At 36.7% G+C, this 15,550-nt stretch overlaps 1 protein-coding gene across 3 annotated transcripts in view; it reads right to left on the bottom strand.

Moving 5' to 3' along the window:
* ADGRA1 (adhesion G protein-coupled receptor A1) overlaps window positions 1-15,550 on the bottom strand; it is a 277,331-nt gene that overhangs the window by 30,049 nt on the left and 231,732 nt on the right. For all 3 annotated transcript variants that reach the window (XM_056352198.1, XM_056352200.1, XM_056352201.1), the window contains 3 exons: window positions 13,168-13,295; window positions 12,113-12,236; window positions 4,973-5,118 (listed from right to left, as the gene is read on the bottom strand). In XM_056352198.1, coding sequence (XP_056208173.1) covers window positions 4,973-5,118; window positions 12,113-12,236; window positions 13,168-13,295 — 398 coding nt within the window. The remainder of the gene's footprint in view (window positions 1-4,972; window positions 5,119-12,112; window positions 12,237-13,167; window positions 13,296-15,550) is intronic.

Below are 15,550 nucleotides of genomic sequence, written 5' to 3'. Positions count from 1 at the left end.
TGTTGGCAACATATTCAGCAAAAATTGCCACATCATCAGTTTGTGATGGAAGTCACAGCACTTCCAGCCAGGCTCCCTCGGTACCTACAGTTAGGCAAATGCAGCAGTACATAGCAGTAGAGCCATTTGTGCCTATGACATGGCTTCCAGCTTGTCAGAATTGAGATCAGTCATCTAAATGTTCAGCCTGAGACAAGCAGGGTTAACACTGTGAACAAAGCAGATGCCGTGAGCCCTGTGGAATCACACAAGTCTGTAAAATCTCCTCACTGTGAGGCACAAGGCTCATCACAGGACTGGCTGACCCAAACCAGAGGAGAGGGTCTTCCTGGGTTTCAAAGTTTAGCATGGTTTCTCCTTTTTGCAGGGGAAGAATTTAACATAATTCAGTGTCACACAGATACTTAGCTACTGTTTAGCTGGATACTACTGATTAATGTTGAGGCAGCTGAGAGAGAGAGATATTGAGCCAGGGAATGACTGTGGACAGCTGCTGCTGCGTTTGCAGGAGAGGGGGAGTATGCAAGTGGAGCACCATCGCATCTTGCACATCCATGTGATCAGGGTGTAGGTTGTTAGTCATATCTACACCACAAACACAGCCCACGAGGAAGACCCCTGTTGTTGATACTTCCAAAACATCACTCAGTACTCTGGAGTTGTATGGGTTATGTACAGAAACTTACCCCTACACAAGCTCATATAGAATAGCAGACACGTACACACATGTGCACGTACACACCTGTTAGTAGGTGTTACAGTTCGACCGAACCTCTTCAGTTCTCACCTGCTATTTCTAGGTCTGCTCTGTATGCAAGTTAAAGGACAGTTTCTATAAAACAGTTGGGACATTTCGAAATACATGAAATATGCCAACAGCTTTCTCATTCTAAAAATGGTACTTAAAGTTTAAAATCATGTAAGGTTCAAAACAGAGCATGGAATTGAAGGCAGTGGTATTGACTGTAGGTGTCCTGAGTGTGATGCTGAAAACCGATTTGCCTGAATTATGATCTTCCCAAAATTCTCTATGTTAATTTTAATAACCATAATACTAAGCCTAGTACTTTGAAAACGAAGGGAAGGACAAACAATCCATTCCTAAACTGCTACTACAGCTAGATATACAATTTTTCTAAGGCAGTGCATGATGTACTTTTCCTAGAAGCCCCACAACTTTAGTCAGAACCTTTTAAAAAGCTTATCAAGATACATTACATAATACACAATATGAATTTCAGCAGAGACAGTGACATCACCTGTTAGCCACTTTGTAGTTGACTCTGCAACCTTATTTATCCACATTGATGTTTTTTCATGACAGATATAGGATATCGGGCTCTCTGTAATCTGAAGTTCGCCATATTAGTTACCTTGCAAAGTGTGCATTGACTAAGAGGATGGAGGAAATTAGGAGACATATTTGTACCTAACCTTGAGATAAAAGGTAACTTAATTACCTGTCTCCCTAACACCAGTCTCTGGCCCAGCTGGCGTGTAGTTATCTTTTTATTTTAAATGTTTACAGTGCAATTGTGCTCAGTAGCTATCTTATTCAAAATGACAGTAGTCTGATTTTTTTCTGTCTTTTTGGAAAGCAGTGATTTTAACAGAATATTTTTCAGAAATATTTTCTGCTTGGTCAGTACTGTGCACTGTCTGATCTGTGCACAGAACATCACATGAAAAATGCATGCACGTATCAGGTACAAAACCTAATACTATCTGTGCCTCAGCTTGAGCTGATGAGAAGTTTTGTGCATTGCACGTAATAGCTGAATCTTGCACGCCCCTTTGTCTTTGCTGGCAAAATGTGACTTCAGATGATTCAGAGGCCAAACTCTGCCAGGTGTAACAAATGTCCACAGAGGATGAATGGATAGAATTATTTATTACTATTAATGCCAGGAAGTGTATTTTACAGGAAGTCATTTAATTATCTGTTGAAGTGCTAGGGTTCAGCATTTCAATACATAAAACTCAATGATGCATTAATTTAATCCACCTCCTTAGCATCTAGGCACATTTAGTAAAAAATGCAGGAATTGTTACAGTTGGTTCCAGTCATCAGAGTGATAGGCCCTGACAGCTTTAACTCTATAATTAACAGATAATATATATAATGTATAAAATATATAGTACATAACATATAACTATATAAATTATTATATGACGTGATTAATTTATAAAAAGAGGCACTATTCGAAATCAGATTGCTATGAAAAACAAGTTTCAGTAAAATTACACTGCAAAAAGATAGCAAGTTTGATCACTGTATCTAGAACACAGAAAACTAAGACAGAACCACAATTTTACATAACAGGATCCAAAATCTTGCCACAGTTCAAAGAAAACTAGGAGTAAAAGATCAAGTGTACCTCATATGTCTCACTTCTGCAAATGAATACACAAATAGCAGGCAGAGAAACTGAAGCAACTGTTACAAGCAAATGTCTTCTCCTACTAACAGGTAAGGGTTCCTTTGAGATATTTTGGTAGTTATTTTCACTATTTCAGCTACTTTTCAGAGTGGTTCAAGCTCCTTAAAAAGTGGTAAATTCTATGTTACAGATTTATGTATCGATTTTTGGCAGTAGTCCCCACTCACTGACTCAGAAAAGATATTCTTATGCCTCATACAGCAAGTGCATATACAAGGAATAGAAAACTCCTCATATGTGAACTGGAAACCCAGTCTATCATATACATCCATTACCAGAAAAGACTGAAAGAGAACACCAAAGCATACAGTTCTTGCCAAACACATTCATATATTTGTGTTCAAGAAAACTAGGTATACAGGCAGGGCTTACTGAAAAACTACCTCTTGCTTAAAAATGTCTTGCAGACCCTGTTAAATGCTTCCTAGCACCGATGGTCCTGACATATGAAAAAAAAAGCATAGCTCAATCTCCATTTGAACAAATTTTATATTGTTTAGCTATTTACTGGTATCAAATGACTACACTGAAATATAATAATCTTAAATGGATTTTATGGAAATATTATGATACAGAAAATTTCTGATTTTAATTTTATTAAAGCCATGAAAGTTAAGATGCCCATAAAAGTGATCGTTATCATTCCAAAAGAACAACAATTACTAATTATGAGTTTGGCATTTTCTTGCTTAAAGCAATTTTTAATTTTCCGTATACTATGCCCATTTTCTACATGAAATGAAATTGATCCTTACTACTTTGAATCTAGTACTAACCATTATGAGTCATATTAGACATTTCAGTGTCTGTGTCTCTAGGACATACGGTACCCTGAGTGAGAGATATAACAGAATAATTTTACTTAGCTATTAAACAATTATACCCATGTTTTCTTACAGCTAAAAGGTTTATAATTTCTATTACTAAACCTAAAATATCTATTGGGTTTTTTTTCACTATCTGAGAACCTCAGCATGTCAAGTACAATGAAGATTCCAATTAATCTTCTCTGTAACCTGATTTTCTGTTGTTTTCCGACTCAAACAAGATTTGAATTTGAGGAACATACACTATACTGGGTCTATGTAACCTGTAACAATTTTCTACCTTAATAGCCATACTGGAGCATTTGAAAATTGTCAGTTATTTATCTTGCCATGAACTAGTAGCCAAAGAGTAAAACTATCATCTCTGAAGAATGGTACAGTAAACCATGGATTGCAAAGTCAGGCACTGGCAGTGAAAGTATATCCTCTTGCTTACACCTAACAAAGCTAATGTTCAATATGGGCCATCCTTTCACTATACAAATTTTATGTTAAATTTAGTCAATTTCATCTCTAGAAAAAATGTTTTAAAAAGAAGAAAATTAATCAAATTAATAAAGATTTCACTCAGCAGAATCAGACAGCAAAATACAATTCATCTTCCTATGGACTTTTAACAAGTTGTGATAACCTCACAGAGCCATCTGTAAGTGCTACTCAATAAACATTCTGTGTTCAAAATAAAATAAGCTAAGTCTGTCTAAAGGAATACACCAATCTGGATTTTTCACAGCAAAGCCATGAAAAGTAGAATTCATACTTCCTGCCCCTCACTATAAGACTAAGGTCTTTACCTCAATTGACTATTCAGGTTTTTCCATGGGCCGTAGGGAAAGAGAGGCAACCTCCATAAGACAACTCTTCCTGTCCTCAGAGAAACATCCAAGACACATGGGAAGAATCGTTCTCTGGGATTTTTTCTCTCTCTCAGTCTCCCTCCAAAATCTATACAGGGACACTAGATAACATTGGCTAACATTTAACTTTTTGATAGCTAAATTCAAGAAAGATGAATCCATCTTCTCACTCATCCAGCCTTTGGTTGGAAATCTTAGTTTATGGTCAAGTTGCTTTCCCCCCTCACCCTGTGCAGACCGACTACTTGGTTTGAAGTTTCAGCATCTCATTGGCACCTAGTTAAAATTCTTACTGCATTACACCTGCCATGCTCTCAGAGACACGTACGTTAGTCTGCTCCATCTAGAAAGCTGATAGGGAGTCCAGACTTTCAGTCGCTCCTGTAATAGCATTAGATCTCTGATGTGGAATGAGGAAGGTTGCTATCAGGTTGCTAGGCAATCAATACAAGTGTGGGCAAGATTTACAGCAGAACAGATAAGGGTAAAGGGAGAGTCATTATAGCGTAGTTTCTGATGATTAAATAATGCCTTAACCCGGAAGCAAGCCAGGGTTTTTTCCTCCAAAAGAAACCAACAGAAACATTGGAATTGTTCCTGTTCAGATAAAGGTATCTGAACGTAGCCAATACCATTTCTGCATATTGCCATCTCATGAGTAGAGTTTACTATTAGCATACAATAAATATGCAGATTTTTATATACCCCTGACTCAATTCTTTATGGATCCTATTTACTGACTGTAAAAGGTAAAGAATACAGAAATGGAAGTGTGAAATTGTTTAAAATTTGTATGCTTTAGGAATACATTAGAAGAAAAAAAAAAAGCATAACTAATATTCCATACCTGAGTAGTGGTTGCTTTGGATAAGAAGGTTGGTCACTGTTTTGGCATGGCTGAGGTTTTTTTGTGACTTGCTTATAAATATTCCTGGCAGTTACTCCAATCCATAGCATAGTAGAGAGTGTAGAATAATGTAGTACTATGCCAACCTAGAAAAGAGTGGACATTAAACACATCAGTAAATGGATCAGTAAAACAAGACTTTTAGAAAAATCTTACTGCACAAGCGTACAAGAAAACCGATCTTTTTAAACTGAATTTGTAAGTGCATCCATTTTTACTTTCTTTCTGGTTATTTCTAACCAGGGAAAACATTTTTTAAAAAGCAGATTAAATCTGTTGTTTCCTAGAATCATAGATAATATCTGTGATACCAGATGATACGTTATGAAACTAAGACTGTAAAGATATTAATTTTCCAAGAACCTGATTAATGACAACTATTTACACCTGGATTTAAAGTGATGTAAAACTTAAGTTTGTGCTGCAAGCTGTGTTAGTTTATCATGACAATGCAGTTTAAAAATTAATGAGAGGTCAAAATTTTACTTGCTATTACGCTACTATTTCCTTTCATTTTTCAGGAATATCCCTGAATATCCAGTTCCCTCAGCTGTATAGAGCCAAGGTTGACTTCTTGTAATGGGATCAGTACTATTTGCCTAAACCCAGATTATTTTCAGACATATTTCAAGGAACTTATAAACTTGGCCATACAATTTTTAAAATTAAAGTGACAGGTCTAGGCATCCTCCCTTAAAGGCAAATACAAACTCTCAATAGTGTTGTTATATTTTGTCTCCAAAAACGTGGTGTGTTTATCATTGCATGTAAAATAAAGTGCAAACACCTCTAAAATACTAACATTTTTGTTATGTTAGTAATTGTTATTCATTACTATGGAAACAGTAATTGGAATTTTATCCAATCTCCAATGCTTTATTACACCAGCCAAGTCTCCATCTGATTATATAAAATGAGGTTACCTTTGAAGCAATAACCTGACATTTTGCAGTGACAAGTAAAATATTGCTATAATTGGAAAGCACATAAATGTTTAAGGAATACAGAGAACTGCTGAATAAAGCTAACACAAATCTATTATAACGATTTATTTGAACCAGTGTTCATTTTTGCTCAACTTAAAACAAAATAATTGATGGGTAAAGAAAAAACGTTCCATTAATTTTGTTTACATTTAGTAAAATAGCACAAAACTTGAAGATAGCAGCAAATATCATCTACAGAAAACCCTTTGTAATTTTCTCTGGGACTTGTCTGACACATTAGACAAGGGAGTATAAAGCCTTCATAGCTGTTGTTGCTCGAGGTAAAAGAAGCAGAAATAAGAGAATGAGACAAGTTTGTATCATCAGCTGGCAGATGTTGCCAGTTCAGTGGCTAGTGCTGTCTGGACTTCGTTCATATGCAGCTTGCAGCATTTTCTGTAGGGACGCAGTGAATATGACTATGAGCTAGAGGTCGGAGTGAAGGAATAAGTCAGGAGGGAGAGGAGAAAGGGGGAGAAAAAGGAGGTGGGAGCCATGAGAAAGAACTGGAAAAATTCTAGAGCTTTGGTTTCTACACCTCCTTCTCATTTCAGCAGAGCAGTGCTACTATATATTCTGTCATTATCCTGCCCAAGTATGCCAAAGAATCCATAAGAATATGAACAGCAGGGATGAATTCTATGGGAGAAGGCACATGCATGTGAAATTTTGACAACAGATACAGCCCTATATACAGAAATGATCACCCACTTAAGTGAACAAGATTCCTAAAAATAGTACAATAAAACAATTTTATTGAACTTTCAAGGACACGACTGAACTGAAAACATTGTTGTGCTACACCTTAGTCACATTACTTCACAGTGTGCTCATATTTCAGCAACTTAGTTCCTTCTGATGTATGGACAAATTGAACAAACACAGGCAAGAGACAGAAATGTTACCATCTTCTGTACTGACTCTTTAATAATATGTCTCTTTCTCTTAAAAAAAAGAAAATAAATTTGCATTTCGTGCTTAAAGGAAAAGAGGATATATCCTCATGATACAGGACATCCTGACAGATTTGAAGGACAATGGTGACAATTGAGATAAAACATACATGACACAACAAAAACGTGGAATTTGGAAGGGTGCACTGAGCTGTTATACTAATTTCCAAAGGAAAGGGTTACCCTTTTCTCTGTGTAGTGATGATTTTATTTCTCACTTCCTATCACTAAATTTACTTTCTGGACTAGAATTTTTGCTGTTATTCATCTACTAATAATAATTAGTAAAAAAATGCCTGTCACCTCATCTTGAAAATTCAGTGTTTCAGAGTGGTGGACTTTACTCTCTGCCTCTTCCTCCCCCCTATCTCCACACTGAAAGTCACGCCACGGAGATGCATTTTCCTCACTGTTGCACATAGGAGCTGTGGCTGCATGCTCTTGTGTCTCCTTCAGTGGGATCACCTCTTTCTAGCTCTCTTAAGCTAGGAAGACATCTGAGCCCTATGCTAGAAACACATGAGATACCAGCTCGTGACTTGGAAGGGCAAGACAAGGCTTAACAGAAAGGGGAACAGGACAAAGATAGTTTTGTTCAGTAAACTCTCAATTTTGTTAGTAAATGTAAACCTTAGGTTTATGCACTAAAGGTCCAGGGTACAAATTTATCTATGTATATCTTGTTACTGGATTTGTGCCTCCGTAAAGCCTAAGAGGACAGTTAATAGATACAAATTAAATACCCAAGTGTTCACTTAAAACTATAATCACTAGAACTTTTGAATTTCACATAAAATGTGTGGGAAGGGTCAAGTTTTCCACACAGAACAAAGGATTATAATTGAATATATTAGTGATGACCTTTATTCATAAGAAGGTTTTCCACTGGCAGGCTAAATGGTACAGAAAGAACTGTCAGGATGTATGCATTGAAGACAGCATTGCACCTAAAGCTGTTTAATAACCACAGTTATATGGTGAAAATTTTCCCGTTTTCTTGGACTCGTTTTTTCCATGTCCTGTGTTCTTAGAACTCTTATCTTTGGGAATAAGCACCAGCCTACTGAACAGAAAATTACACTTTTCTACAGTAAGAAGATGCTGTCTGTATATGTTCCTTCAATACATTTCAGTACTTTAGAGGTAACTTAAGTTCCAGACCAGAATGCACATTTATGCAAAGCATTTTGTCACAAAAAACTCTCTTGATCAGCTTTAACTTGAACACAAATTCTTTGTTTTCCCATAGTTTAATTTAATTTCTTTTTCTTCAGTTGTAATCATATTTCAGATAAGACTGTCCTTCTTCAGCCAGTTCTACTTAAAGAAGGATATGGATATATATGACATCCCGATTAAACTACTAATCCTGCCCTGAAAGTGATTTTTTTTCAGTGAGATGAAGGGATTCAGGAATTTCTCTGCAGTCTGTAACACCACTAGATGTGAATATTTCATGATCTTAAAACACTTAGCCTTAGAACAACCCTGTGCTCCCTTCACAAGTAGAAAATTTAGAGCAAGAAGTTCAGATCCACAGATCAGGTACCTGAGACTAGGAAGGGCTGGTTTGGCATGCACATCTAACTCCATAGCGTGCAAAGTCTTTAGCCGCCTCAGGTTGCTGCTAGTAAAAGTTTCCAGCCACCTGAAGTCTTGCTTGTGCCTATGACAACCTGTTCCTGCCTCAGCAGAGCTGAACAGTGCAGCACCTTTCTCAGCAAAGACCACTCAAGGACTCTTGAATAGCATTTGTCACTTCAGACACCCTAACTGGCAAACTTGGTCACAGCACTTAACTTTACACCCATTCTTTAAAAAAAAAAAAAAAAAAGCTAGAGTTGAAAGAACTGCTCTTTCCTCCCTCCTTCTATAGTTTTTCTATCTACCACTTCCACCCAACTATGTGGTGCATAGTTCTAGGACCTCCTTAATTTAACAGGATTCAAAACCAAATTCTGGACTTCCAAGAATAGTACTCTGACTTCTAGGCTACTGGTTAGTATGGAATGGGCTTCACCTTTCTTGCTGAAGATTTACCGCCCTATAGAAAGGAATTCACAAGCACCTTCACATATGACACTCATATGACATATGACACTGGCTCTGATTGAGGCCATTCTGCCATTCCTAACACAACATTTGCCTTGCATAAAGGATTTTTCCATAAACTCAAGACTCTGAATTCTACAACAATAGTCGGCATTTAGTGACACCCAGAATCAGATTTGTGGGTAATCTAAACAGTCTGCAGATATAACCTCATTCACACAGGAAATCTGTGAAGAAATCCAGTCTTCCAGACCAGCACTCTAACATCAGTTCTCTCTATAAATCATAAAGACTGCATAGAATACACAAGTGAGACTGTCTATACAAAATACTCTCTGAAACAGGTAAGCAGGTTTAAAAGGGAATTTTAGATTTTTAGATTCCAGATAAAAATAAATACCTTACCATCTCTTAAAACACTTTTTTTTTTTTTTTGTAATTATTTTGCCTTCAAGGGCACATGAAAGTTCTTCCAGCTATCTATAATAGAAAAATGGGTCCATTTCCATAGCATTACTTCTTGCTGCTTAAAATTAGCCTGGGACAGCTCATTTAGAGGGAGAAGGTGATCCAAATGAGTTACTTTAGAACCACCTTTCTTGGTTAATTATGAAGGATAAAAATTAACTCAGTCTATTATTTCCCTTGGGTAAGGATGTTGCAGTGAAATTTGTGTGGAAGTTTTAGGGATAATTGCAGTAAGAAAGGTGGAAGTTCACTGGCTTTGACACCACATTTCAGTGATTAGGACAGAAAATGCTTGCACTTGAAATCTCCCCTGCACTCAGGAAACAAAAAGTGTAAATTACATTGCAGCAGGGTGAAACTGTGTTTTGGATTGTAGCAGATGGAAAGATGCCTGTGCTATTGCAACACTGATGGTGTTACACATGGAGTATAACTAATATTTTAGTGCTGCTTGAAGCAGTAGTATTTTCACAAATATATTTTTAAACCCTAACATCATTTTTCCCCTAGAACTGGAGCGGGGGGGGGGTGGGGGGGTGGGGGTGAGAAAAAAGAGAAAGAGACAAAAATTACATTTAGTGGACACACAAGCCCAAAATAACCATATAAATATAGCTTTTGGTAGGCTGGGTAATTTAAAGAATTGTTGTATTATATACTCAGGAGGAGTGCTGTCCACCCCACCACTGCTTACACAAGCTAAGGGAAACATTAAAATATGTGAGCTTCTCGGGAAACCATTACTAGGTCTGACCTCACTACCTCCTAGCTTTGGCACGCTGACTATTAATTGATAGAGTAACCACTCAGGGTTATCACAGGAGGAGACAGGCACTGGGACTCACAAGATTTTGAAAAATGTTGCTGTCAGCAGGCAAGAAAGGGGCTGTGGTGGGGTATAATGTTCTGGGAGTGAACAGTTTTTCTGTCTGTTACCAGCTATAGGAGCCTTGTCTTAGATTGTTTGGACCGTTGGATCCATTAGCCCTACTTAATTGCATAAGACAATATCTACCAGGAACCAAAGGACTGTGTGTGTATTGCGTGTCCTATATCTTGCCTATGCTTTAAATGCTGCTGCTATTTTTTGTTGATGTAGCAAGCTGTCAGGTAAATAAAAAACCTTACAAAATTGATTAGAATGCATATGTGAATGGGTCCATTCAGTTTCCCTAAGTGCGTATATTTCCCAGCAGCTCAGGGTCTGGCCCTATACCATAGCAAGAAACAGCTGTCACTGATAATGCATTTTATGCAGATACCCCTGTAGTTCATGTGTTCCTCATAAGAGATTATTAATAACTCATTTATCTCAATCATTTTTTCATTATCACTGTTAATACTGCATTGTTACCACGCAATCTGCAAAGTAAATAACCAGATAATGATTGAACAACAGATGGTCATTTGTGACCATGTAATTGCATAGCCCTACAAACTAATCTGCTACCCTCACTCGCAAAGTGCAGGTAAAGACAATGGTAAGTTATATTTCAATTTTCTAGAACTCACAAATTTATTATGATGCAATACACTAGATATTGGGAGATATTTAGCTTAGAATAATCTAGTGGAACCTGTGTCATTTAAAGGAATACCATGTAATATGCATAGGTAGACTTTGCATGTAGGGCATTAGAGGTGCTTACACACCTACATGGGCTGTTTATTGAAAGTCACGCACAAGTATACACAAAAAGATTCCAAAGCATTTCACTGAAAATTAGAATGATAACTCTTACACTAGTTATGCAAGTTTTGCAATGACTCTGCTGCTGGCTGGCAACTCTTGCTCTTTACACCCGTTCAAGTCAACCAGAAGAACCAGATTAGTGACAGGCAAAGTATCTGGGAGAATGTTGGCTTAATAAAGTGCTTTACTACAGGTAAATACCTAGGACATCCATGAGATCTGGAGTGCTTCTATAAAATCCAAGAGGAAGAAATATTTAAGACAAATTGCAACATGACCTCATCAGGCATTACAGAAGATGACTGAAATGGCTCTCTTTAACATTGTACAGACACAGCCTCTATATTCAGAGCAGCTGAAGCCATGCCCTCTCTGTGCATCTCACGGCACTACATCCCCAGAAAGGATGAAGCAAGAGATGTGAAATAGTCCAGCAGTGCAAACAGGGGTCCAAAAATCACAGGGGTACTGGTCTGCTGTGTCTCCTTTGCTTGAGTTGTAATTACAAGACACAATCATACTATAAACATTACGCTGCCCAAGTGTACATTTAGGAATCACCCAGTGAAGCCAGGGCCACCCTCAGGCAAATGGTATATGTATTACAGAAGTGCAGCAGTAATTTTAGTTCCACACATTCAATTCGAAGATCAGAAAGGACACAAGTATTTGGGAATCGTAGTTTTCAACTGTCTTGTAGAACAGAGAAATATTATGATTTCCAGGGATTTTTTTAAACTAAGGAAATCTGAGCTGCAGAGAAGCTAGTGATTTAGTCAGCCTCTCACAGAAACTCAGATGACTTATCCTGAAGAACTTAAGATCCAGGAACAATCAATGAAAAGAAAGAGAACTATCAATATTATGATAAAAGACACAGTTTCAGGTTTTCATTCTACTAGTAACAATTACCAAGGCAGATACTTACAGCCTGACATATAATTGGATATTTAATGCGATTGATTCCACCAGCAAAAACAGCAAACGTAAGAGCAGTATGGAAACAAAAGTTGAGAAGCATGTGCCATCCTTTTCTACTTATTCGGATTGTGCTGTTGAAAAATCACATTTTAAAATTAAAACCCAACATATTTATTATGAAAATTACAATTTGGAAAAAATGCTTAGTATGATAGAATTAAATTCTCTGATTCTTGAATAGCTACTTAGCAATCTACCTATAGGACAGAGTCTGATGCATACAGCACTGAAATAAATGGTACAAAGGTACAATCAATGGTAAAAATTGTAGTCTATTGACAAGGGTCTACTGACTTAAGGTTTCCCCCATCAACTCAAGCATTTAAAGTAGTGTAATAAAAGCAAAAGGCTTATTGCATAGATTCAGATATGCAGAACTTTACAAGACATCTCTAAAGGATTAAATGGAAGCTGAAGATCAGAAGTCATTGCATTAAGTTCACTTAATTAATATTTAGCAGCTTCTACAGTACAATACATTCCTACCATTTTAAATTGCTAATGGTCTTTAACAGAAGTATGTAGTTAAGATGGCATTTATATAAATCTTTCATATAAAGGAAAAGACAAGTTTTATAAAACCAAGAAGATTTAGAAGTCAAAGAAAGTTTCTTTTCCCCAATGATAGTTACCAGTCTTTCAACCAAACCTGGTCTTAGGAGCCAATACACCAGTGGAGCTGTCCAAAGTGCTGCTCAACTGGAATGTGCCAGAAAGCAATTTGATAGTGCTCCTGGTTTTATATTGAATTGTGAAGTTAAAAATCTTAGCAGCAGCGTGTGGACTATTTAGACATAAGTCTCAGGAAAGATACAGCTTGGGAACACCTTTAGAAAGGTCGTTTTTTTAATATATTTCTCTGTTGTAAATCCCATTGCTGATACTAGTATCCAACAGTAATTCAGATAATTTTAATTAATCTTTTCAGTGACGTTACAAAAAATAAAGTTTGTCAGCAAAATTCTGACCATTTAACACAAGTGCTTAAAATGGAATTCTTACCTGTGATGGACAATGTAGGTGATAATGGAAGCAAAGAGGCACAACAACATAACTGCTGTACATGCGTATACCACAGGGTGCAGAAACTCCCCTGGGTACTGGGGGAAAGACAGCACTGTCTTAAAATCCTAGGAGAAAACAAAGTGATTTAACATTGTTAGGTATGTGTGAAACTCTGAGACTTCATTTCAATATGTCCTGTCATTTCTAGCTGTTCCCTTTCAAAAGCAGGAAAATAAGATGATGAACTTTTTATGTAGATATAGTTCATGAATTTACAATAACATCAGACTGCTCTTTTCTCATCTGCATACACTTTGCAAGAAAGAAATTAACCTTTTTGTACAAGCAGACATATCCTAATTGAAAAAAAAAGGTCTGAAAACATACACAGAATATTACATTTTCCAGGCATTAGCAATATCTGTTCCTTCTGATAACATGAACTTTATGTGTGTATTTTACTAGGATATTAAGTACAAAATATCAAATTACCATAAAGGTCTCTGAATGGCATATACATGGCTGCAGAAGAACCACTCGAAGAAACAAAAGCCATGAGAATACACACAAAATATCAACTGACTTGCTCCTATATTCAAATACAATTCCCAGCTGATACACTTCCTTTGACCCAGTGACCTTCACACTCGGTTGCAAATACTCTACTATCTGAATCAATTCAAAAACCGCTTGACAGCTATATTAACAGCAGAGTAAAGATCCTCACATTCCTTTTGGACCTGCTAGTGCCTGCTGACACAATTTTTCATGAAAAACATAATGAAAAACTATTAATATCTTTGTAAAACTAACCATATCAAATTTCCCATTCTAAATTAAGTAAGAAATAATAGGAAAGCTAAATCTGCAGGTGTGATGGATGGAAAGCAGAAGGAGACCATTACAGCAAAGAGTATGTCTTCAGACTACCTGAATTAATCCAAACATTAGAGGCTCACAGTAATACATTAAGCCATATCTGTCTGTGGCACTAGAGTTCTGCAAACAAGTACTGTAAGTTAGATGTGTAAATGACCACCTGAATGCAAAGAAAGTGCCGTTTACATGCCAGTTTCCATGTGCAGTGGCACTAACTGCACACACAAAATGAACATACACCCCAGCACAGAAAAAGCTAAGATCTGAAAAAGCACTGAATATGACAATCCAGCAAGCTAACACTGAAAATGCTGGCATACATTTAAAAGACTTTTTTCTTATCTATCAATTTTAGGTTCCCCTGGAAGACATTCAATATTACTTTCCTGAGGTGAAATCTCCCCTTTGGAGACTGGGACTGTAATGGTAATACATTTTTTTAGTCACATTTGCATGCAGATTGCTGATTTCCAGCACCATTATTTATGGATATGAACTTGTCCATGTACAAGCAGCTAATATTCATGAGTATATGCAATTATTAAATTGGGGGAAAGGTACTGTTCCGTTTACCTTTTAGAAAGGTCCTTATAAGTAACAAATGCCCTAGTAGTCATTATTTTTCTTCATACTAGCTTTAAAGTTCCTAAGATTGATTTCACCAGTTCCTCCAGATGCATATTAATGACAGCTCTAAAATAGAGCAGCTTACAACATAAATGAAAAAACTATCAAAATGAACAAATAATGGTTGACCAACATGGCAAATATATGTCGTCACATCCCATTTCACTTCAAATACATTCCCAGCTTGCAAGTGTACCTCATTTACATCTTCTCAGTCACCAGCTTGTCCCACAGAGTCCTCTCTTGGCCCTGCCCAGTTCACCAAGACTCAAAGTCAGAGGTGGAGTCCCTTGTCGCAGAGGTACTCTTATGCTGTCTCCTAACATCTCTTGCTACTCTTCCCTCAACCACAAGTGAAACAGAAGAGGAAAAGAACTCTGTCTTTTGATGTGGTAGCTTTTTAATATGACAGACCTATATTCTTGAGGTCTTCTGATTTTTTATTTTTTTTTTTAGTGTGCATAAATATACATTCAGGATATTGAATTCAGGAATTTCAAATAATTCTTTAAAAGTCCATTTGCTCAGAACTGCCACTGAACCTTCACAAAAACACCCTTTTTTTGACCATCTTTTCTCCCATGTTTTTATTTGCATCATATCCTCATTAATTCTTTTACAGAATAAATTTCTTGAGGTACACTAGTATTTAGCAGAAATGTTCAGTACAATTTTGGCTCATATTACTAGAGTAGTAATGTAAATACTGGAAAATTTAAATAGAAATACTCTGCTGAAAATGATAAAACATTTACTTCTAGCTCTTACTGATATAATCATATTTTGGTATGCCAAAAGTACACTTTGTCATAATTTTACATACACACTTGCTTCATTTCTGTGCATTAAGAATACTGTTACTGTAACTAATATA

The sequence above is a fragment of the Falco biarmicus genome, chromosome 9 (genome assembly GCF_023638135.1).
Source record: "Falco biarmicus isolate bFalBia1 chromosome 9, bFalBia1.pri, whole genome shotgun sequence".
Taxonomy (NCBI): Eukaryota; Metazoa; Chordata; class Aves; order Falconiformes; family Falconidae; genus Falco; species Falco biarmicus.
Note: the sequence above shows the minus strand (reverse complement) of the source record. Positions and strands in the feature narration are given on the sequence as shown.